The 24,361-nt window shown below is 42.0% G+C and overlaps 1 protein-coding gene across 2 annotated transcripts in view; it reads right to left on the bottom strand.

Moving 5' to 3' along the window:
• Positions 1–21,318: 21,318 nt before the first annotated feature.
• The window catches only part of DCLK3 (doublecortin like kinase 3), a 28,563-nt gene continuing 25,520 nt past the window's right edge, over positions 21,319–24,361 (bottom strand). The window contains exon 5 of one of the 2 annotated variants that reach the window (XM_082045473.1): positions 21,319–23,633. In XM_082045473.1, the coding sequence (XP_081901599.1) occupies positions 23,437–23,633 (197 nt within the window). In that variant the 3' untranslated portion in view covers positions 21,319–23,436. The remainder of the gene's footprint in view (positions 23,634–24,361) is intronic. The other variant, XM_082045474.1, reaches the window with a different exon arrangement.

Consider the following 24,361-nt stretch of genomic DNA (forward strand, 5'->3'; position numbering starts at 1 on the left):
TCATTACAAGTACTTTCATTGCAACTTTTGTGAAGATCTGATACTAAAGCAATGCTATTTCTGCTGGCTAATACTCGCCCGTTTTCGACATTGTTCTTTCCCTGCCATTAGTTTTCAACCAGACAGTCTAACTCAGTAGTTGTTGTATCAGGAAGATTCTCTGATCAGACACCTGTTGGCTTTAGGCTGACAGGACTGTCAGCACAGCTGATGCTACAGTGAACTTTCCACTCTGATCAGATGAAGGTAATGGTAAGCCATGTCTCCAAAAAGTTAACTGAGGTCTTCTGACAACCCTGGAAAAGACAGGCAAGGGCAGTGTTTCACCAGCATGTTTCTGCTTCGAGCTGAAACAGAAGACATGCCCAAGTCCAGTTCAGATCAGGCTAATTGAACTGTTGTAACTCCCAGAATAAACAGCTGCCCCTGTTTATGCTGATTTAATTTAAGTTTGCTCGGCAGATGTTTCAAAACAGTGCGAGCACTCAGTGTAGATCCTTGCAGTGCAGCCAGGCTTTGCACTGCCACATCAGAGCCATGCTCGCACAAAGAATGTGGATTTGGAATGTCAGGCAGCAGGACCTGTCAGCCTTAATGTGCTGCTTCAGGACCCACCACCAAGTGTTTGAAAACCAGACACCAGAGATCTCCTGGGTGCAGCCACACCAGGTAGCCGAGCTGCCTTTACCTCCCCACAGCTGTGGGGATGGGGAAACTCAGTTAAGCATCTGTCACCTCTCTGCACTTACAGGATGGTGTTATTTTTTGACTGAAATTGTCATGAGATGTAGCAATCTATAGTTCCTACCACCACAGTTTTAAAAGTAGATCACCCATTCCAGTGCTGGCCCACACCTGGGTTTACTCACAATTCTGTGCCCTACCACAGAAGATAGAGACTTCTCATGAATAAAAGAAAAAAAGTAAAATGCATGATGTTTCACAAAATTCAGTTCAAGAAAAGAAGTGAAAGACAGCCATGCTTAATGAAAAAACTCTAAACTCATTTCAGATGAGATCAATAAATAGAAATCCATACCAAATGCAAAACAAAACAAAACAAATAAAAACCCACAATGACATTTTAGAACAAAAAGTGGAAGTTCAACACACACTTCACACTTGAATGGGGTACAATGCAATTTCCAAATACACAGAGGTTGCATCCCCTACCCAAACCTTACAAGATATGAGACCCTCCTCTCCTGCAAAGTTAACAGCATGACCTTCAACAACAATGCCTATACTATGAATGACTGTGAATGAAAATAGAGGTTCTTTGGAATATAGTTATATGGTAATACTTATCTAAAATTTGAAGTGAGGCAACTGCAGGGTTAAATCCAAGTAGACTCATCTACTTATTCTTTTCTCACATACTAATTTTTTTCTTCTTTTTTTTTTTTTGGCCCCCTAGGAGATTTTAACTTTTTAGAACTTGCTCTGATGAGTCAGCAAATAACTGTCCCAAGTTTTAGCGATCCACATCTAATTGGATGAATAGTAATGAAAAGCAATATAATTGCTGCAAGCTGTCTGTGTTGGACAGTGAAGAATCTGCCCAAAGAAATGGAAAACTGCAGTAGTCACTCCTTTTGCTGACAGCAAGAATTTTTCAGATGAAAAATGCTTTCTTTTTTGCTGTTCAATACCCCCAAAATGATCATAGCCTATTAATATAAAAGCAGAAAATGGCACCATTCAGGAATGCATGCTTGTTATATAAAGTGCCACAAATACACCATTAAAGTTAGACTGTGATTAAGCCTCATCAGTTTCAGAATAGATTTGGGTGTTCTTCTGAATGGACACCTAAACACACTGTAAGCTTTGCAGAACAGGTCCGTCCTCAGAGGAGGTCTAAGCTGGCTTGAAAAGCACAACATTCCTGCAAAGGAGCTGCTGCTTTCTGGCTCAGCCTGCACACGCTCTTGAAACATTGCAGAAATGACCAGTGGATCTAGACTCATCCACCTGAGTCAAAATTCTCTATTAGATGCTAAACCACAGGCATTTGAGCAAGCCTAGCTTGTAGAGCTGTGACACCAGGAAGGAGCACGGCAGGCCAAACATCTCTGTGGTTAATGAGAATGGTGCTCTGATGCTCTCCACTGGTGAAGGGGCTGGAAATGACAACGACACATGACAATAAAAGAGCTGCCTTTGATACATGATGCAGGGGAGGTTTAGATTTGCTATTGGGAAAAATTTATTCACAGAAAGGGTTATCAGGCACTGGAACAGGCCACCCAGGGATGTGATTGAGTCACCATCCCTGGAGGTGTTTGAAAGATGCATAGATGAGGTTCTTAGGGACATGGTTTAGTGCCAGAGTTAGGTTATGGTTGGACTCGATGATCTTGAGGGTTGCTTCCAACCAAAATGATTCTATGATTCTATGATCATTAACTAGTTCCTCCATGCAAGGTGCTAGCATTTCACTTCCCTCCCAGGCACATTGCAAAGAAATTAAGGCAGCAAATGCTATTAATACCTTGCGCTCCCAGGCACCGCTGTCATCTATGGGAGGACAGGTAAATTCAGTGTCAAAGGCCTGGGCTTTTGCTGGCATCATCCAAAGCTCATCTGCCTCTCCACTGACTTGATTTGGACAAATGCAAAAAGCTGGCTCTGTCTCTGTGTGGGCCAGAGAGACTGCAGCTACCATGGTATGCTGTAGGAATTGTAGCTACTCTGAGCTTATCTTCTTCCCTGGGCATAGATGTGGCACCAAGAGAGAAGGAAGGCACCAATTAATTGGCAAGACTGGTTTGATAAAACAAGTGATAAAATAATGGTACTAAAGACCATCACTAGCAGTACCAACACTTGCAACTAAGGTATGCAAGGTCTTCTCAAATGATGATGGGTATGAAAAGCCCAGTTTGGACTGGGAGGAAGCATCATCTGTTCCTGCTGATTAGCAGAGAAAGGGATTAAAAGGCTTTTAATATCTTTTCTGTAGCTCCTTGTGAACAATGTTGCTAATGTATTCAGATAAACAGAACATCCCTGAAATGCAATAAAAGCCCTGACTGTTGGCTTAGGGAGCTAGAGGGAAAATTCTCAACATGGGGAAACCCAGGTAAGAGTTACCTGCAGGTCTCTTACTGGCAACAAAACTGGTAGAGAGAAGAAAGAAAGAAAGAAAAAAAAAAAAAAAAGGTGTCTGTCTTACAAGAACATCTTAAGAAATGCAACACAGTATTTTGTCAATGACAATTATTTAAGGCATTGCTCTGCCCTCCAGAGCACTTTGGCAACTTTCCCAAAAGAGGTGTGATTTATTTTTTTTTCATCTTTAATGACTCTCAAGTCACGCAACAGGCAGTTCACATAATTTACTAAGCTATATTGCTGCTTTCCATGCTAGCAGCAAGCAGAAAAACACGGGCTTGCCCTTGCACCATTTCTGTGCCTATCGATTATATCATTAGGTAAGCAAATTGGTTACCTCGCTTCAGACTCGGTGCTAAATTACAGTCACTAAGGTTTATCATCACCTTAATAGGGTATCGACTGCCATGAAAAGAATACATTGAAAATCCTTGTATCCCAAGAGACTGTGAAGGAGCATTCCTAGCACAGATACACTCTCAAGCATGACACACATTGTAATAAGTTGTAATTTATAGCAAGGTCAAAATTTAAGCCATAGTATGTGCTGCAAGCAGTCATTTTAACAAATCAAATAGGCTACCATCAAATACAGATTTCCCTAACAGTTAAATTGCCCTGTCAATGGACAACAAACTGGCCTTCCTGCAGACAGAAGGACTCAGGATACGTTAATGATGGCTGAGCTTCCTAGTGGGCAGAGACAGGGCAGATTTATGGGAGCCTCCCATGTCAGGGATGCTGATCTGGTCCTGCAGGTACAACTCCTGGATTTTAGCTCTGGCTCTGGGCTTTGCCCACCTCTGTCCTTGTGTTGAAAAGGAACTCATATTGCTGTCACCCACCTGCTAAACAGTCCTGATGAGGGGGAAAATTGGTCAAAGTGACTAAACCTCAGGAGACACAGAAGTAGCCTAACCCCTCGTCTGACTCTTCCTACTCACAGAGCGCATGCCTTGAGCAGGAACTACAGCCAGCAAATAACCTACTTCAGCCTGCAGTAAGACCCACTTTTTGCTTTATAGCACAGTTATAATGAGAGTGCTCCCTTTCTAGGCAGGTCAGCTTAAAATCTTCTGAGACCCCCAGAAAGATATACTGAATCAGGGCCAACAGCACATCCTGACTTCAGCCACAGGGAAAGCACGTTCTCACCACTCTGCAAAATGCCCCAGCTTATATTAAAGGAGCAAAGTCATGAGGCAGGTTTGTTTAGGTCCTGACAGCAGAAAGATGGGCAGAGATGGCTTTTGTTGTGGTCAGGAAAGATACCAGGCACCTGAGAGATAAGGTCTCCATCCCACAGCAATCCATGTAAACAGACACCCAATTTCGTCTGGGCCACTGAGGAGTGAAAAAGTAGATACAGTCTTTTGGAAGGACCACTCTGTTAGTCACAGAAAATGTTCATTGATTTCCATTGGCTTTTAGATTAGGCCCTTAATTGCTCTTAATTTGGCTGGGGATTGCAGAGCAACTTAGCAACAAGAAGGCTCCATTTTCTCCTGGCAAATAGCTGAACTGCTAGGTCATTCTTCCAAGCACTGTGTTTGGGCTCAGCTCAGGTTTGGGGTCTGTTTTTTGGCTTTATCCTGTATCTCACATTTATCAGTATTCCTTCTTCACACCCACTTACATTTTCTATGGGATTTTACTAGAAAAGAGAGTTAGCCAGTAGGTTTTTTGTATTTCCCAGGAAGCGTCATTAACAGTATGTGACACCCCTGTCTGCCCCTGCCTGCAGCATCATGATTAAAATGCATTTTGGAAGACTGTGCAAGCAGATCGCATGGCACAAACTCCAAAGTGAAAAGAGAACAAGACACCAGGAGAGAGGAGGAAACAGAGGAGGACTCTGCACAGCCACAGTGCCAAGGATGCAGGAAAACAGCCACTTTGCCATTCACTGAGATCTCAGCTGTTGTTTTACCTAAGAGAGAAGTGGAGCTGTGCATTTCCCTCTGCAATGGAAAAAAAAATGGTGGAGGACAAAGCACACAGAGCTCCCATCACATGAGAGGCCGTGGGCCCAAGGCAGGATGATGAAATGTTGACACTTGGGAGGTTTTTCACTCCCTGCAGCTTCCCTCCAAGTTCTAAATAGACATTATAAGAAACCATCATTAGGAAGAGCCTTATCACACCCACATAACCCCCAAGTACCACCAGAACAGTTCATTGCAGGATAAATACATTCTTGGTGTACAGCTCTCTGAGCCACAGTAGCTGGATGATTTTACTTAGGTTTCTAATTAAATATGTTATATTAAGAAAGCTTATTGTCATTTCAGGCATTGAAATCAGTGAGAGATTCACTCCAGCACACACAAAAATCCAAGTAGTTCCAAGGAAAATAGGTAACTTAAAAGGACTGACCTACACCAGAGCAGTTAAAAGAGCTGGGGCATATTTATTCATGGAACATATGCTCCCTTAAGAACAGCCTGATGTTTACTGAACTGATGTCTAAATCGCTTTATCAATATTGGGTCTATTTAATAGGTATCTTTTATGATTACTCTAGACGGGAAACATTAGACTTCCTTGCAGGGATCTATGGATATTCAGAAAACAATTCTGCATGGCAAACTGACACAGATCAGATGTACTCATTCCCTGACATTTTGATTTGAAAGGAAATTCAGTTTTTATGCTCCTCATTTTGTTTGCTTCCATATTCCCAAAAGTTGAACAGCTGAGTGTTTTCTCTGGCAGGACTTTCTCATCCCAGAGCAGAAGGAGCCTCCTGCACTCTGTTTAAAAATGAAAATGCAAACAAGCACACCTGCACAGACAATCTGTAAATACCAACTTCTCTAATGAAAATACACCAGGAGAGAGAAACTGTAAGGAGAACAGCATTGCTACCTGGGGACATGATTGTTCCTCGGGGTTCAGTAACACCTGTGCGCCTGAGCATGTGGTTTTGTAAGGAAGCCATCTAACTTGCACGTCCTTGCTGTACGAGAATTGATGCAAGGACAGATAACCTCTTAAATGGGTGCTGGCATAAGGAATTGACTCCTGCTGGGACATAAGCCGAGGCTTCCAGTGTCCATGAGCAGTCATTCTGCTACCCAAGATGTGAGTGGTTTCCTTGAGCTGTTGTTTGCAGCAAGGCAGCTCCTTCCCCAGCTCAAACCATAGAACACAACATGCATGAACCCCACATCACTCCACTAACCCCAAACCAACAGCAGCTACTGTAAAAGCCCCCTAAATCCAGGCAAAGAGAGGAACTTACTAACAGCTGCAAAGGAGAGGTTGAGGGGCTTGGACATGGGGTCTTGGCAACAGCACTGACAAGAGTGACATCTGCACTCTGGCTGGGCTGAGCTGTTCTTCTGAAGGGAACAGATCTCTTTACACTCTGCTGTAGGATGCTATAGGATCCCACATGTAGGGCAGAGGAATGGTCCTCCAGCTGAGACTGTAAAGCCAGAAACTGCACACCCTGCACGTAGGCTGAAGAGCTCACAGCATTTTTAACTCAAAATGCTTTTGCTGCAAGGGCCCTCAAAAAAATCACAGTGCACATATTTTTCAATAGCACCTTGGGAACCTGAGTCCCAGTTTCACAAAGTGACACCATTTGGCATCTAAACAATGCAGGTGCTTTGAAACACACTATGATTTTTTTTTTTTTTTTTTTTTTTTTTTTTACTTTCTATTCTCAGAAGAAATAAAATTTACGGTAACATGTGGGTACCTGCACCTTGGTAACAGGAGACAATGTGAGAGGGATGCAGAAGTCAACAGTACTTCTGAATAAATACCTGAGATGCCTGTGCTGAGAAAGTTCCTGTCTCAAAATTCACCCTGCCAAAAGGAAATAAACAATGAATAAGTTTGCCTAGCATGACAATCAGATGGATTAAATAGAAACAGGTGAGGAATTCCCAAGAAGATTTGAGGAAAGGTGTCAGCTTGGAAACAGGGAAAGTTATCAGCTTGGAAACAAGTTTGAAAGACACAAAAATTTGCAGAAGTGGGGAGAAAAGTGGTAAACAGCAGCAGGCAAACCACAGTTCCACACTGACAGGCACCTAGGAAGGTCAGCTATAAGAGGGAGCTTGGGCATTTATAGGCATTAACATTGTGTAAGTATCTAGTCCCATGGTTTATCTGTCATATTGCCAATACTGGTACTGAATATATACTTCACTGATTGCTGGTTTATTAGATGCCCATAATGAATCAATGAAGCACTTTGATCCTGATTTGATTTAAACTATGAGAGTCAAACAGTTTTCCCTGCGACACACCAGAAATCTTCCTGACAGAAGGGGAGAACATAAGAGGGGGATCAGTCTTACAGGTTCAAATCTCAAATCCTTCATTCACCTCTGAAAACATGACTCACCCAGCAGTAATGGTTGTCATCATCTGGAATTCAGAGCATCATTTTCAGTTCTTCACAGAATGCTTTGAGATAAAAGATGCCATAAAAAAATATATATTTAACACTTCGGCAGGTGCGAACGTTCCTTCTTATAAAGAATAATCAGAGATATACGTGGGATAACACATTACAACTTTATCTTATGAATCCAGAGGTCCTTTCCAGCCCCAACCATCCTGTGATTCTGTGTGAATCAACCCCAGCAGAGCTTAAGTGCTTATCCAGCAAGTCAGACAGAGCAAAACCAGAAACCACACAGATTTTTTTTTTTTTAACATTATATTTGATTCTATTTTAAACCCATTTTGTAAATTATTTTGTTAAGAGCTGAAAGAAGTCAGATTAGATATTTAAATTCAAGTGCCTTTTCAAATGGGAACAGATAAACTCAGAGCTCAACATTTAAAGCCTACATAAACCTTAGCTGTTTCTGTACCTTCAAGCAGAACCATATTGCCATTTATGCTCCATTCGAGGCAAGACAGATGCAGTCCCAGACCCAAATATGCCTGGATAATGAAGACTGCTAAGAGCCAGACCTTCTCTGAACTTGCGCAATCAGCTGATTCACTAATAGAGACTACTTATCAGCCTTTTTTTTCTCCCACAACAGCTTTATATAAACAGATTAAAGGACACAATCCTGACATTATTATTCTTGTGAATTTGTGAGTATGGCTGATCTCAACTCTCACAGTTATGTGTTGAGATTTTTCTTTCCTTCAGTAAGTTTCTTACACCCACTGTTTTTTGTTCTGGTTTTCTGTTGTTGTTGTTGGGGGTTTTGGGGAGTGTCTTTTTTCTTTAGGGTTTTTTGTGGGTTTTATGGTTGGTTGGTTTTGGTGGGTTTTGTTTGTTTTTCCCTCCCCAGGGTATTTATAAAGCTAACATTGAAAAAAAAGCCCAGGAAGAAATAAATTTGTACACATAGGCCAGTGTATCAACTGAGCATCAACCAAGATTTGAAATACGATGGAAGTCAGTAATATTTGGGGTTTTTTTCTATGTAGGAAACAAACTGCAAGAGAAACCTGGCTCAAAGCAGTGCTTGTAGCACAAGGACAGGAAGAGAGGTTAAGGAAGTAGAAAAGTCTCTGGTTTGTCTCCTGAAGCTTCTCTGTGTTCTCCAGGGATGTAACCAGGCTCCAAGTAATGGACTGCAGCAAAATTTATTTATTCCCAAGATTCTTTATTAGGTTAAGGAAAACTGTATAATCCCTGAAGCTTCTCAGTCCTGAATGCACTTGGCAAAAAAAGTGTCTCTCCAAAAGGCTTCCATCCAAAATTTATTCCTTGTAAGCAACTCAGTGCTGCATGTAGTCTGTAAAGAGTGCTATCAAATCCACTTTTCAGTGGTCAACAAAAGAAGCAGACCACCTACCTGCTCACAGATGATGTATGCACACAGATACTCAACAAATTTCAATTTTTTTAATGCAAAATCTGCCGTTTGTCACTGCAACCTCAGCCCTGTCACAGGGATGTGCCTGACACCTGGCAGCTACTAATGAACTTCCAGGTGCTGCAGTGACCTACTTTTAAATAAAATCTGCACAGTGGGTCTCAGAAGCTCACCCTTGTCATTCTCTTAGCCTGAGCAGCCAGACCAGGTAGCAAGCACCTGTAGCACCAAAAAAGATATTTTCTTCATTGTTTCATAGAGTTCCAGCCACTTTTGCTTCAAGAAGTGCAAAGCAAATTGTATTTCATATGTAGCTTTTTTCCTTAAGCTGTGTATGTGAACAGCTCTTGGCACTCTTTAAAGAGCATCAGCAGAACATCACTTCTCATTAAAAGTTACGTTATAGACAGAAAATTTCTTTCAAAGCAAACTACTTACCAATTACTCAAATCAGCCCATTTAGTTTCCAGGCCACCAAATCAGTGCGATTATTATTTTTTTCAGTACCCAAATGTCCCTTTACTTGTGCCAGTACTACACTGATATATCACTCACCTGCGCAAACACAGGCTTCTACCTCCAAAGCCAGCTTTTAATGCCCACCAAAGGATTTCTCAGTCAACCTCCTGTCCTGTTTGGAAACACCAAGACCCAAATGTTGTGCATTTTACCAAGAAACAGCCAGCAGTGCCAAGAAGACAGACAAGATGCTGTAGGACTTGCACCAGGGGAGGCAATGGAGTGCTAGCCAAGAACAAACGCTCCTGCCACCTCAACACCCACCTCTGGCATGGAAAGCAGGTCACCCCAAAGGCCACTGTCTGCAGGACTTGGTCCTTCAGGCGCTGACAGCACAAGTAAGGCTCTGACTCCCACCTACAGCTGAGAACAGATATTTAAAATACTTAACCTCCATTTTATTTGTTATTTTTTATAGAATTTTGTCTCCCCTTGCTTACATCTTACTTTCATGACAAGCATTTTTACAAGAGCAAGGACTATCCGTGAGGAGTCCATAAAGTGTTACAGTTCATGGTTCACCTCAGGTCACAACTCTCTGCCTTTGACTTGATCACTCCCACAGCACTCCTGTGCAGGGTCTCCACCACAAATGCTGATGGTTCAGGGCCTTGGGTCCTGCTTTTGGGCACATGCTACAACTAGTAACAGAGCATAAGGCAGAGAAACATGGAAAGAGCAAGCAGTATATGCAGAACTGTTTACAACCTGAACTAGTTTCAGCTTCCATGGAGCCAGCAGCACTGTTGTTTTGGTAGTTCAATTTTCTGAGAATATGATAAATATTTAAACTTAAATTTTTAAGTTGCAGCAGAACAGTACATCCAGTTTCAAGAACTGGAAAGTCTTGACCTACTAGAAGAAGGAAAGGATCTACTAGATCCCAACCTATTTCCTTTTCAAGCATGATCACTTTAATCCATTTGATTTAAAATCTACAAATTCTAATTATATATGTTACTAAAAGGTATTGTCTATGAAAAAAATATCAGAGGTGTGCACAAAACATATCCCATCTCACTCTGGTACCATTTCAAGTATCCAAATAATTAAAAAAAAAAAAAAAAAAAGTTGAGTGTCTCCCTCCTAGCTGGACTTTTTAGGAGCAAATTCAGCTCACCCGAGCTTTGGAAGAAGACAGGGAGACATCTTGTGAAAGAACAATGTACTGCAAGCACACATACCACCCGACCTCCTTGTTATCTTCCTTCATCTTTTCCCTCAACCCATACTAACAGGCTCTTCAGTGAACATAACCGCTTCCTCATCCCCATCCACTTCATCTCAACCACCAGCATCGTGATGGGAAGAATACATCCAGGTCCAGTGCTGATGGGGATGCACAGGTCCTCCACATCTTCAGGAGACCTGGAAGGGTTTAGACCTCAACTAATGCTTTGTGCTCAAATAACAGATGGAAACACCTTCAGAGGACCTGCTCCTCCCTGTCCTGCCCATTCGGTAGGACAGCCCTAAGGGAGGATCAGTCTAGCCCAAGAAGGAGAATGAATTTTCATCCATCATGAAAATTTCCATTTATTTCAACAGACTTCAAATCAGATCCATATACATTTTCAAAGTGCTTTACAAGCACTTGAAAGTTTAACTTTTATATTTTTGAGTCTCTTAAAGAATGAAGAATGTAAGAATATAAGCAAGTCAGAGCCAGTGGAGGAAAACAAAACTGTTGTGACAAGCAATAGACACAAAAAAATCCAAAGATGATGAATGGAAACTTACCATATTTTCTCTAAAATTAGAAGCATTTCTGCATCTTATGGAGCTTTGGCTTCACTTATTTGGTTGCAAAGCTGACAGTTACACTAAAAGTGGTTAACACAGAGTGCAAGTATATCTGTAAATCTAGTTTCCATGAGGGATCTCTACACAGGCACCCTTAGTAAATAAGATGCTACGATAGCATCAGGTGAGTTGTCTGCTTATCGGTTCTCAAGGAGCTCATGTATCCCGACTCAACTCTAAGAACAGCTTCGTTGTCATCACAGCCTCGCTCATCAGAAAGCTTTTTATACAATGCAAGACTAACTCAACAAGCCTTGCAAATAAAAAAGCAATTCACCAAGCTCAGTGATGGCCCTTTCTTCCACAGGCTCAAACCCCAGGTTCAGGTGTGCACCCCCTGCAGTCAGTGTGGGACAGGGACCTGCACTCAGTGTCTCAGTCCTGCCTCAATGCAGCCACGAGTGGCAGCAACAGTGAGAAGGCTTAAATCCATGACTTGAGAGATCAAGTCTCAAAACTTGGGCTAAAAAAACCCCAGCAGAATGCCCAGCATGGCACAGAGAATCAGGAATCAGAGTTGTCTGCAATCATACTCACAATTGCAAGGGAAATATGACTAGCTGAGGCTTCCCAAGTACAGCCTGAAAATAAAGGAATAAATAAATTTGCTGTCAGACACTGGCTGTTTGTTCATTAAGAGGAGTGATGAGGCATTAAAGGATGACTCTGCACACAGACACTCCAGCATTTCTCTCTCGTGTCTGTTCATTTTTAACATAACCCATAAATATGATGGTACCACCAGTGGCTAACATCTTCTGTATCGGGACAGCTGCTCCCAGGCAGTAATTTGGAAAGGCCAGCACTGTCACAGCACCTACACCATGCCCAAAATGAAAGCTAGTTACCACATACTGGGCTGCTGTCTCCTGCAGCGGGGAGAGAATTACTCAGCAGCACCTCAAAGGTCTTTTCTCTGCCAGGTGCCTCATCTTCTCATGCTGATGCTGAAGGCTGTGGGGGCAAGCCAAGCACAGGAATTTGGAGAGACAGAGTGTAATCAAAATCAAGCATTATCTCCTAGTGAAAGGAAGACATCAGAAAGAAAAGTGAGCTGAGGGAAGGGGGATGCCCTGTCTGGCTAGGATTGCTGAGATCCCAAGTCCTCTTCTGAAACCCTGCCTGGGGATAAAAACTTCCTTTCAGCTGCCTCCTGCCTACCCCAGCAGCTTCATTTGCTCAGAAAAGGCTGGTCCAGGACCACGGTGTCCAAGTTCCTGCAGTGCAGGTCATCCTTAGCACAGTGCAGGGACAAAGCTCCTCGGCTCTGACTCAGAGAGAAGAAAACAGCCCACAGAGCTTAGTAAGATACAGAACAAAATAACACATTTTATCTTCAGCATCTCCATCCACCCTCAGTCTATTTATCACTCAGACACACTACTTCCAGGACCACCCCCTGTTCACCTCTGTCTGGATCCTCCTTGGTATCTGATGGTACCAGACGGTACCCCGTTGACAAGTCTTCTGCTCATCTTGGCTACAGGCACAAGTCTTCATGTTTATCTCCAAAACAGACATGCTGAATGGGAGGTGAGGGTAAAACAGTGGCCAAACCATCCAAGCCTTCAAATTGTAAAAAAAATAAGGTGTCATTAACTGACGAACGGTGTTTGCTACAGGCACAGTTTATATCAGTGAAACCATGTCAGGAAAAAATGGGGTGTAGGGTATCCCAACAGGGAAACCTCGAGGCATGTTGATGGGAGAAGGAGAGAACACTGCCTTTTCAACCACATTCAGGATTTTGGCCTTGCTGCTACAGAGGCAGCCAAGGGGTCTAACTGGGATCTGACACATGCTGCTGGGAGGCCTAGGACATCCCTGCTGGGACCTCCCCACTGAGACAGGTGTTGGGCAAGCTCCCCCAGGGCAGCCTGTTGGGACCAGCAACACAAGAGAGGCTTCCCAGGGAAGCAGGTGGAGGGAAGATGTCTCCTCAGCATTTTTCTGTGGGGAGATTCAGAACAAAAATATGAAATTTGCACACTCACTGACTGCTTTCAGCTGTGGCACATGTCCCAAAAGCGGCACTGGTGCACCTGGTACTCTCTCATGCAGAAGCAGGGGCATCATCAGAGTCATCCTCTGGGCCACACTCCTTGCTGAGGGGATGTCAAGAAGATCCCCATTTTAAAACCGGGTATTTCCCCTCTGGAGGGGCTGGAAGAAGATGTCTATATTTAAACAGCTTTTTCTGGACTCATTTCAAATTCAGGGGACTTCTGCACATCCTGGAGAGAACCAGCTGTTCGTGACAAAGTTCATTTGCAAATTCATGCTGCAGCCACACCAAAACCTTAGTATGAAGCTAATTCGTGTGTGGAGAGCACCCGAGTCTCCCCATTTCTGTGCCAAGAGCACCACCCTGTGGTCTCCCTGGCCACGGCTCTCTCAGAAACCCTAATAAAACTGAAATACTTGAAGGGGAAGGAAAAATCAGAAGCCTAGTTTTGTGCAAAGAGATGTATGGATAAGCTGAGCAAAACTCCTCTGTGTTTATAAAATCCAACCAGTAAATGAGCAATGAACAAACCCCTGTATTGTAGATGTCTTACGGAAGAGGGAAGAGTAACAGGGTGGCTTTTGCTGGGACTGGCTGGATGTTTAGGGCTGCAGAAGCCTTGGGAGAGCAACCTCCAGTCCCACTCATGGCAAGCATTTGCCTCTTCCTCCTTCATCACCTCACCTCCTAGAAAAGCAACACTTCTGCTCATGGGGGACAAGTACCACCATCCCAAAGGTGCTTCATCCACAGCAGCGTGCTCCTGCTTCACAAATAGCTCCCCAGGCCATCAGCAAGCCAAGGCAGGCCTGGCACTGCCGGCTTGAGCAGCGATGGGCACCCACCTCCTTATTCCTACCTTCCTTCCACTATCACACATGGAGTTTCACAGGCTCACTGCATGTTTCTCTGAAGCTTTGAAGGTCCTGAGCCTCAAACTGAGCATTTAGCTCACGTTCATCAGCAGTTTTTAGTATAAAGCTCCCAAGCTTTGGCTGGAGTTATGCACTCTTTGGGGTCCCTGGGACATGCTCACCACAGAAGACCTTCCTGAGCACGATGGGGTTTCTGTGTGTATCCTCCAGCTGCCTGAAGCAGGAATATGTTAAATAATTCATTCCTGGCAAGGGAGACAGCCCTGTGGGAAATAATTTATACAAGTGTTATTGGCTGTTAATGGAAATCTTCAGGAAGAAAAAGTACACTTCTATTAACATGAAAAAGGAGAGTGTCCATCTAACAAATAACTGCTAGTAGACATGCCGCGAGACCCACATGCAAAGGATGAGAAAGCTCCAGTGCTTTTAGTACAATGCTCTGCAGAGTTTCTATGAGTCAAATGGATCTGAGGGAGGTTGAAACAGCTGCAAAAAAGCCACATTCTGCCAGGCATGAGAGACCTTATCAAGCAGGCAAGTGGACTCAGCAGCTACCTGAAGTACTAATAAATAAAAAGACCTCACACCAGTATGAGTGCAAAAAAAAGGAAAGGGTTGTGCAGGGCTAACTTGGGAGCAAGCAACCTTCAGCGAGCACCTGTGAGCTCAGCCTAGTGGTACAGCACCAGCTGACATCCAAGTTTGGGTCACCTAACAAACCTATAGCTCACCAGGTCATGGGAAGTGTAGGAACAGCATTTAGTCAGCTGCTGCAGTCCTTCACCTCTCTTTATTTTCCTGTCCTTTCCACTTTCGTTTTCCTTGCAAGTTTAGAAAGAACAACTTCTATTGTCTACAGTCAGACCAGGTGCTGGGTCATGCAGCCCTAGATGTGACAAACACTACAAATGTGTGATAAATACATCCAGCATGTACTTGTCCTGTTTATCTTCTGGATGTCACTTCGCCTAAATAGAGCCACATCATGAGAGGTGTTTTTTTTTTTTTTCTAAAATATTAGAAGTGCTTTAGTAAAGCTAGAATTACCTAAAAGGCTCTTCACTTCAAGAAACACTTCAAGACACTGCAGCGCTGTAAACCTTTATCATTTAAGTTAATAGAAAAATCCTCTCAAGTGTTTCGTACTGTGAGCAGTACAGTTCCTGGGACAAGTCAGCATCATTAGAAAAAATGAGGTAAGTATAAACACATACAATCATTAGAGACAACATGCATGTGCACGCATGTGTTGTCAATGTAGTGTCAAGCTTTAGTTTCCTAAAATCTAAGGGCCCAGTTTTATAGGGAAACACTGAAAAGGTAAGCCCACATTAATTTGAATCTTAGAGTAATATTACCTGATGACATGCTTTTTCCAGGAGTTTGCAGCCATTTAATGAACATCATCATAGAAATTTTATCAGAATATAAAGAAAAAAAAAATTTACTCAAAATGTTCCGTCACATGCCTAAAGCTCTTTAGGGATTTTATTCAGATGTTTCTGCTTTAAACTACCATTCCTTTGTTTATAAGAAATGGGTGATCACAAAAGCAGCATTTGCTTCTAAAACACAGTAACATTATTGGATTTTACTTTGACATAAAAATTCGTGATGTCACAATACATAAAGCAACATTTTCGACTGGTTAATACAGTTCCCTGAGCCATATTGTTTCCTAAACATACTTTTTCATATTGTCATTTTTCCTCCTCTCAAATTCATTTCATGCTGTAACACCTGTCAGCTTGAATCTACAGCCACATACATTTTTCAAAGCCAAGTTTGCAGATTCTAGCAAAGGATACAGGCAATAAAATGGTTTCTCTGCAGCAACTGCAAAAATGTTACTTGCTGCTCACTTTCACTGTGAATTTCCACAAAGATTGCTTTCTGTAGTGAAATTTTGAAGAAAGGTGTTGGATTTTTTTTGTTGTTTGTAAGCTGCTATTTACACCCTGCTCACACCTCCTCTAGCACAAGAGTCCACCCTGGGTGCTGCCACACAGAAGGTATTTTAAATAGTCTTTGTAGAACTCCTTCTTCAAGTTCATAGTACTGGTCTAAGTAAAGTACTTCAAATCTTCATATGAAGTGCTCAATTTTCAGAAATATTTCTCCAGCAGCAATGTCACAAGCTTTAAAGTTTATATGTGCTGCAGCCACTTCTGAAGTAATGAAACTAGTGCAAAGGGGGAGGCAAGACCCAAACTGGAAAGTGCTTGTAGCTTACAGACAGCACCAAAATGAGGTGTAGGCAGTGAAGTAAGATGAAACATGCACTTAAGCATAGATACCGATCCCACTGTAGGCGTGATCAGCTCCAGCCCGTGTTAAAACCTGAGAAAATGTCAGTAAGTCTACTGGAGAACAGACCTCAGGATATCAAAACTTTTTCCTATCTCCCAGGTATTTTCCAGATGAAGGCATGAGCCAGCCCCATCACATCTCTAGAGAGGTGAGTGTGGAGAGAAGAACCTTCAGGTGCAGAAAGAGAAAGGGAATAACCTGTTCTGTCCATGAGCAGAAGCAGTGAACTAAGAATTTGGCAAGAGAGATATTAGGAAACACTTTCTGACAGTAAGAAGAGCAAAATAATATTACAGATTGCCTGAAAAGCATATGAGATCTTTTTCTTCAAGCTTTTGAAGAACAGACTATACAGTGTCCATCAGAAATGCCACAGGCATCTTACCTTGGAAGAACATGGAGTAGTGACCTCCTGAAATGCCTTTTAGTCCTCTGGAGAGTCACAAAAAATATATAAGGGAGACCACAGCAGATCAGCAAGTTCATATACTCAACTCTGGCAAGAGCACACCTTGGACACTGTGTTCAGTTTTGTGCTACTCATTATAAGACACTGAGGTGCTGGAGAGAGCTCAGAGGAGGGCAATGAAGGTGGTGAGGGGCCTGGAGCACAAGTCTGATGAGGAACAGTTAAGGGAACTGGGGCTGTTTAGCCTGGAGAAAAGGAGGCTGAGGGGAGACCTAATCACTGTCCACAACTACCTGAAAGGAGGTTGTAGCATGGAGGGTGTTGGTCTCTTCTCCCAAGTAGCAAGCTACAGGACGAAAGAATATGGCCTAAAGTTGCATCAGGGGAGGTTTAAATTGGATGTCAGGTCTCTAATTTGTAACTTTTTTCTTCTTCTCCACACATTTCAGTAGACAGCCTGGACCAGGGAACTGCTGGAGAAGGTCCAGCGTAGGGCAACCAAGATGATTAAGGGAGTGGAGCACCTCCCTTATGAAGAAAGGCTGAGGGAGCCGGGTCTCTTTACTTTGGAGAAGAGGAGACTGAGGGGTGACCTTATTAATGTTTATAAATATATAAAGGGTGAGTGCCACGAGGATGGAGCCAGGCTCTTCTCGGTGGCAAACAATGATAGGACAAGGGGTAATGGGATCAAGCTGGAACACAAGAGGTTCCACTTAAATTTGAGAAAAAACTTCTTCTCAGTAAGGGTGACAGAGCACTGGAACAGGCTGCCCAGAGAGGTTGTGGAGTCTCCTTCTCCGGAGACATTCAAAACCCGCCTGGACATGTTCCTGTGCGACCTCACCTAGGCGTTCCTGCTCCAGCAGGGGGATTGGAGTAGATGATCTTTTGAGGTCCCTTCCAATCCCAAACATACTGTGATACTGTGACCCACAGCACACGGCTTCACAGTTCATGGTGCTGCTTTGCGTGAATGTGCAGTGTACAGCCTGGGCTGTCCCAGGCAGAAGACATTCTTCTTTTGAGTACCATGTATTGGCACTTCAGCTGCCATTCAACACTACAGTCAGAAATGTCTGTGTTGGTGCACATCAGCCTCAAGCAGGTTACATGTTGGCCTCCTGCAAGATGTGTAGGGAAGGTATCATTCTCCAGCAAAACAAAAGTCCAGATGAGAGTCTGAGCCTGTACTCATGCACAGAGCAGCCTCCCTCAGTTCCTTGATGCACTCCTTGCTATTGCAAGGGTAGTTGTGTTTCTCCTGTTGAAACAAACCCAGTTACAGACACTTACTTTTTAAGTCCAAGTTAATTCAAATCTCTTTGAAGATATCTTGCAGCTATGACAAAATAGCTCCTGTTTTTTGTGACTGTTTTTAAATTCACCACGGACAGCCACCCTTGCCTTTCGCTGACTGAGGATTTCCTTTTGCGCTGTTTATCCCCAGTGCATAATTCCCTTCCCCAGGCTAACCTTTTTTAAACTGAACTTACCTGGGGAATCTACTGAATTCGACATTTAAGTCAATTAGTCTGATTGACAGCAGGATTACATCTAGCATATTCTTAATTGCGAATGCAAACACTCAGCTGGAATAAATACCTGCCTCATAAGGACTTGCTGAGGCTTAATTACTTAATGTTTGTTAAGAGCTTTGAACACATGAAGTACTGCACAAGTACCAGGTGCTATTTTCACCATTGCTAGTAGCAGAGGCTTCAAAGTTGGACACAGCAAAGGTGAGATGGAAGGATTTCAAGGACAGAAGGTGACCCTGGCCCAAGGCTGCTGGGTGCCACAGCTGCAGGAGTGAGAGGACAGAGTGACGTCAGGCAGGGCTTTGCTCTAACATAACTTTGGTGCTGTTCTGAGCTCATGAAGCTTCTCTCATTCATCAGCAGGATGGCAGCAGCCCCTGGCCTCCAGATCTCCGCACCAGCCCTTTTCCTTGTGCCGGAGGCAGCCTGGGATCAGCTTGGGTGGCAGGGCAGGAATGGATCCTGGATCCCAGCTGTACTGCACTCCATGCTCCAGCCAGGACAGAGGAATGCATGCCCAGGAACATAAAAAGCATTTTTCCATATGTTGCTTAAATTAAGAGAAATCTAGGCAACCAAAGGAATGATAGGAGGAAGATTTCAAACTGATACTTACTTGTCTCTGGAAGACCAGTTTATATAATCACAGCAAATTTACTGTATTCTCAGGCAGACTGAATACTACCCCAAATCTGGATCCTTGCAGAAAAGCAAGCAGTCAACTCCAGAAACTTCACTTTCACAAAGGACTACAACCCAAAAGTCCCAAGCCCAGAGAATAACATACCACTGTTCCTCTTTCACCCTACAGCAAAAACTTGCAGTAACAGAGATATGGGAAATACACCTATAATGCCAGTCAGAACAGAGATGGCAGATTTAACAGGGTTTCAGTTCAGCTGTTGCACAGAGTAGCTAAACAAATCTTCAGTAAAGAAGGGTCCCAGAATAAAAAAGAGTGTCCACGTCCCAGAGGAAACAGAGTCTCTGCTGTACTGCCAAATTTCAATCACGAGTATCTTGGGCACACAGTTTTAAATATTAGGTGACTAAAGATACAAGCAAGGACCAAATTCCCATTGTTCATTGTAAGGCAGTCAAGCACTATGCAACATGAACTACTAGTATCTTTTACGCACCTTCAGATGCCTAAATGTTTTCAAAAATTTTTGCTCAGTTCCTGCGCTTGCCCCATTTCTATTTCCCATTTCTAAGGGCAGCATGTTCTCAAGAAAAACATATTAATATGTGAAGATTTCACCATCTTTCAGTAATGGGAGTCATTAGACTGTCATTACAGGTAGATGACAGTAGGACAGATGATAGGTCATAGAAAATAGGTAGGTGAGGTCTAGGATCAATGAAACGTAATAGCATACATGAAAGTGAAGAAGTTGACTTTGGCAGACAAATGGAGGGGAACATCCAGGTACCGCTTTATCTTTAGACAGTGAAAACCATACCACTGGAGAGAGTTACTACTTAGTTTGTCAGTCACAGGCAGTCACTAAAAGCCTGGACTTAACACTCTGGAACTCCTAACAAAGTCAATGAAAGTTTGATGCACAAAGCTGGTAACATTGGCTTCCAAGGATGCTCAAAATACTTCATAGGACTCTTTGATCTCTAAGGAGTTAGCACAACCTTACATGGACCCCAACGATCCTGCATTGACCACTTTTTTCACTACTGTCGTTTAAAGCCTTGACTGATTTTAAATGCTGACCCAGTAATAAATAATTTGGGGGGAAAAAAAAGGCAATTCTATGAGGCACGTGTCACTAGGAAATGAAATATTGTTGACTCAATTCTATGTTTGGATCTTGGTGCCTCAGAAGTCAGAGAAGTCTTACAGTTAGGGCAAGAAAATATGAGACAGTGCTTAAAAACTGCAACCAACTAGAGAATAGCCAAGTCTGTGGTTAAAGATGACAGAGAGTCACAGTCTCTCGTTTCTAAAGAGAGAAAAATTTTGAAATAGTCAATGCCAGATAGTAATTAAATAACCCTGAAATAACTAGAACTCAGTCAGGATCCATAGTTGTGAGACAGGGATCAACCAACACCTTTAATAGGCATGAAAGGCTTCATACTTGGTTGATTTGCAAAAGCTTCCAGAAAACAAACTGGTTCTTTCCTTCTGTTGCCTTACACCTAGCAAATCCTCTGTAAGTGCATCTTATTATTGAGGTCTGCAATATGAATTAATATCATATTTTGCACTTAGTTTTTGGGGGTATTTTTGTTTTTCTTGGTGGTGCATTCTGACTTTCTTCCTCGTTAGTATGTAAAGTATTAGGGGCACTATAGCTTGTTTTATTTTCAGTGGAGTATAAGTTCATATGAAAGTATAATCACAAAGATTTAAAGAAGGCCAAGGAGGGCTATTTCTTCCTCCTGACAGATCAGAAAGAACTTTCTTTCTGTGAGACTTCAACATTCCCCAGCCTTGAGCTTCTTCACATTTCCTATAGACAAAGGAACCAATCAAGAAACTAAAGCCTAGGGGGAAGACGACTCCAGAATCCAAGGAGACAGTAATTATTAGAAAAAAAGAAAGAAAAGGGGGAAGGGAAAAGAGCAAAGGGAGGAGAAGAGGCAAAAACCCTGAGAAGCACCTGGAAGCTTTTTCAGCCTCCACCCTGGAGGACGGACTAATGCCGCATGTTTATTAGCAATATCAGCAAACCTGTCCCTCAGCACTGCCACAGCGGTATCTGTACTTAGAGATGCAATGCAGTAACAGCACAGTCCATGTTTAGCCTGTCTGGGACCCAGAGAACTTGGAAAAAATATAATTACTTTTATATTCATTGCAAGCAAATTCTCTACCTTCTGCACTATGAATAAGGCTGTAGGCAGGTTCTTAAAGCTGAAAAAGGAAACTCATAACACAGTCCCCAAGCTGTTAGATTCATTGCTGATAAAAGTATTCTTTTTGTCACTTCAAGCTTTATTCCTAAATGACTATATTAAAAATAATTACAAAATATAATATTGCAAGTCAGAAGCTATTTTTCCACAGTTTCCTATTCAAAATAGACTTAAATTAACATAGGAGAATTTATTACTATTAGTCAAACACTACATAATGCATTTAAAATAGGAGGTTACACATACCCTTAACTCAGGAAAGCACTTAAATCCATTCTTGTTTTCAGGAAAATGTAAAGTTTTCCTGACTCGGGGCTTCTAAAGCAGAGGTATCACATATCATATAAATACTACTTGGGCATACAGTAAAAATTTGACCGGTTTGTTCCACAAATTCTTGAACACCACAGCAAGTCTTATTCCAGTATGTATTAAAAATAAACCAGCTTAATTGAAAGTGCAATTATCCTTTAAGAGCCGAGTTGTCTCTACTTTCATACATCATTCTTGCAGCAAAACTGTCACAAGTTGAAACAAACATGATGACAGTACCCCACACTTTTTGGTAATTCATAAAGTTCACATGAAATATTAGCACTCACCAAAAATGATATTCTGGTTCATACAGTTATGAAAATGTTCTACTGGTTTTGAAATGCTCCAGACATTTCTCACGAAATACACAGAGCAGCAGCTCTGCAATTGTAAAACACCCTCATTCATTTCTACAAGCTATGAATTCAATGCTAATACCACAGATATTTTAATGTCAATATTATTTGCTAGCACACGGAACCTGTGGACAAAGCATTATAAAATGAACAACCCAAGCACTTTTTGGATTTTATTAGTTAACCAAAAATTCTGAGGTTCAAAAGCTGTTCTAGGACATGGCCCTTCTCAGGACCATATTTTTTCCCAGCAGGATTTCTTTAAAACTGCATCCAATCAAATTACAAAAAACAAATGCAATGAAGCATCTGACACTTCCCCTGGGAGACCCTTCCACAGCCAACATGTTGCTGTTTTTCCCCAAGTTGACTTTTAATGTAATTTCATCCCGTTGCTCATTCTCATGGGAGCAACGAGAAAGAGCCCCCAGGGAAGGCAACAGGGAGAAAAAAAATTATAAACTACATTGAAAAAGTGTATAAAAGCAATTCAGCTATGAAATGTGTTGATGAAAGGGGAACCACAAAGGTAAGAGTTAACTTAAGTCACAAAAGCAGCTTCCCAGCTTTCTCTTCTCCATCAGCATGGAAGAGTCACAAGTGCCATGGATGTCTCCTAAGAAAAAAATAAGTATGCAAAAGCACTTGGGTTATCATTCCATAAATCCACCTTTGGGAAAAGAACCAAAGTTCCCTTAGAACTGCTTAACTTCCTGTGTCCCAGAGTAGGATAAAAAGCACTTTGAAAGTTATTATTACAGTCTCAAAAAGGTATGAGCCATGATACCTTCCTTCTTCTCATAAACAAATGAAGCTCCCATACTACACAGTACCACCATCATTTAACAGAAACATTGTACAGTCTATTGCCCCGTCCTGAGAACATCCAATGAAAGTTGTTGGCAAGGAAGATATCATAAAACATCTGATTTAGTTGATAAGGATTTTTCTTCCCTCACAACTTAGTAAGTAGTATCTTGCTGCTTATTTAACATATCCTACAGCTAAAGAATGTATTTACTTCTTTTAATTTCTTCACCATCTCCATTGCTAGAAGGAATTGGTAAAAAGACAGTTTAGAGATTTAGTGCAGGATGTGTACACAGACAGCTATTTTGAATACATTATAAAGACAAATTATAAACAGAACTCCTGGAAAATATGACACAAAAAGAGACAAGAGAAGAGTCATCTCTAGTGTCAGCCACAGAAGCAAATATTTGTCATCTAAAACAGATATACATTTTGTAATGTAAAAGCCCAAATCAGTAAAGAAAAATAATATATATCCTCCAGGAAATACCTAGTCCCCACTGCTGTCAGAGAGACTCCCATCACACAACATCAGAGGGAGGTGGATGCAAATTTGATCTCTGTCCTTCTTCAGAATAACAAAAAAAAAAAATTAAAAAAGGCATGGTTATACACTAAGGGCCTAATTAATTTAGAAAACTTAAATAATTTGTTAATCAATAATACGAAGACTAAATGAGCTTGAAGACATTTCACGTGTCCTCATCTGTAACTTCCTTTCGGCGCTGGGCCCGGAAATGGCGCTCAATGTTTATTGTCACTTCCCTCTGCAAATTCCTGCTGTTCGTTTTTCCAGCTGTTCTGATCCAAGGGTGCTGAAGTACTTGCCGTGCCGTGTAGCGCTTCTGGGGATCCACTATCAACAGCCTGGTTATGAGGTCTTTTGCTGCTATTATGATAGAAAGAAAAGGAAAGTGATGAAAAGAACAGTGGCATGATGATGCTGACATTTATATCTACACAAAACATCCTTCTTTTTTTCTTATTAGTTTTACCATAATGACTTTCGTGACTATCCCCAGGAGCTATTCTAACAACTGGATTTAGAACTAGCGATAGGATATGTTAAATCTCCAGCATGTCTTTTACTGATATAATTCCCCCCTTCAGAAAGAGAGGAGAAAGTGAAGGGAATTTAATCTTGAAAGCACACTGAAGGCATAAGGCTAGGTGCTCAAATTCATGGGAATTAGCATTGAGTATGCTGTCCCTCAAGGAGAATAAAAGTCACAGAAGGCTTGTAAGCATGTTTTTTTTAAAGACTGTACAGGAAAAGAGGGGTTTTAGGGTTTTGAGTGCACAACAGACACTGTACTAGCCTGTGAGAAGGAAAAAACTAATACATGCAGACCCCATTGATCTCAACAGAAAATCCACACTGCGTTCTGCAGAGCAAGGATTTCATTCTCAGCTTTTGAGATTTCTGTGTACATATTCACAATCTAACAAAACCCTGGAGGTTATTTGGGTACCTTCTTCTACAGAGACAATTCATATAAGCAAGGTGAGGAAAATCCTTGCTCTTGCCTCAGAAGGGAGCAATCAATTGAATTAATCAGACCTAATATTCAGATTCACAGCCATCAATACTACTAGAGGACTAAACTCACATTTAAA

This window comes from Streptopelia decaocto, assembly GCF_964273445.1.
Source record: "Streptopelia decaocto genome assembly, chromosome: 2".
Classification (NCBI taxonomy): Eukaryota; Metazoa; Chordata; class Aves; order Columbiformes; family Columbidae; genus Streptopelia; species Streptopelia decaocto.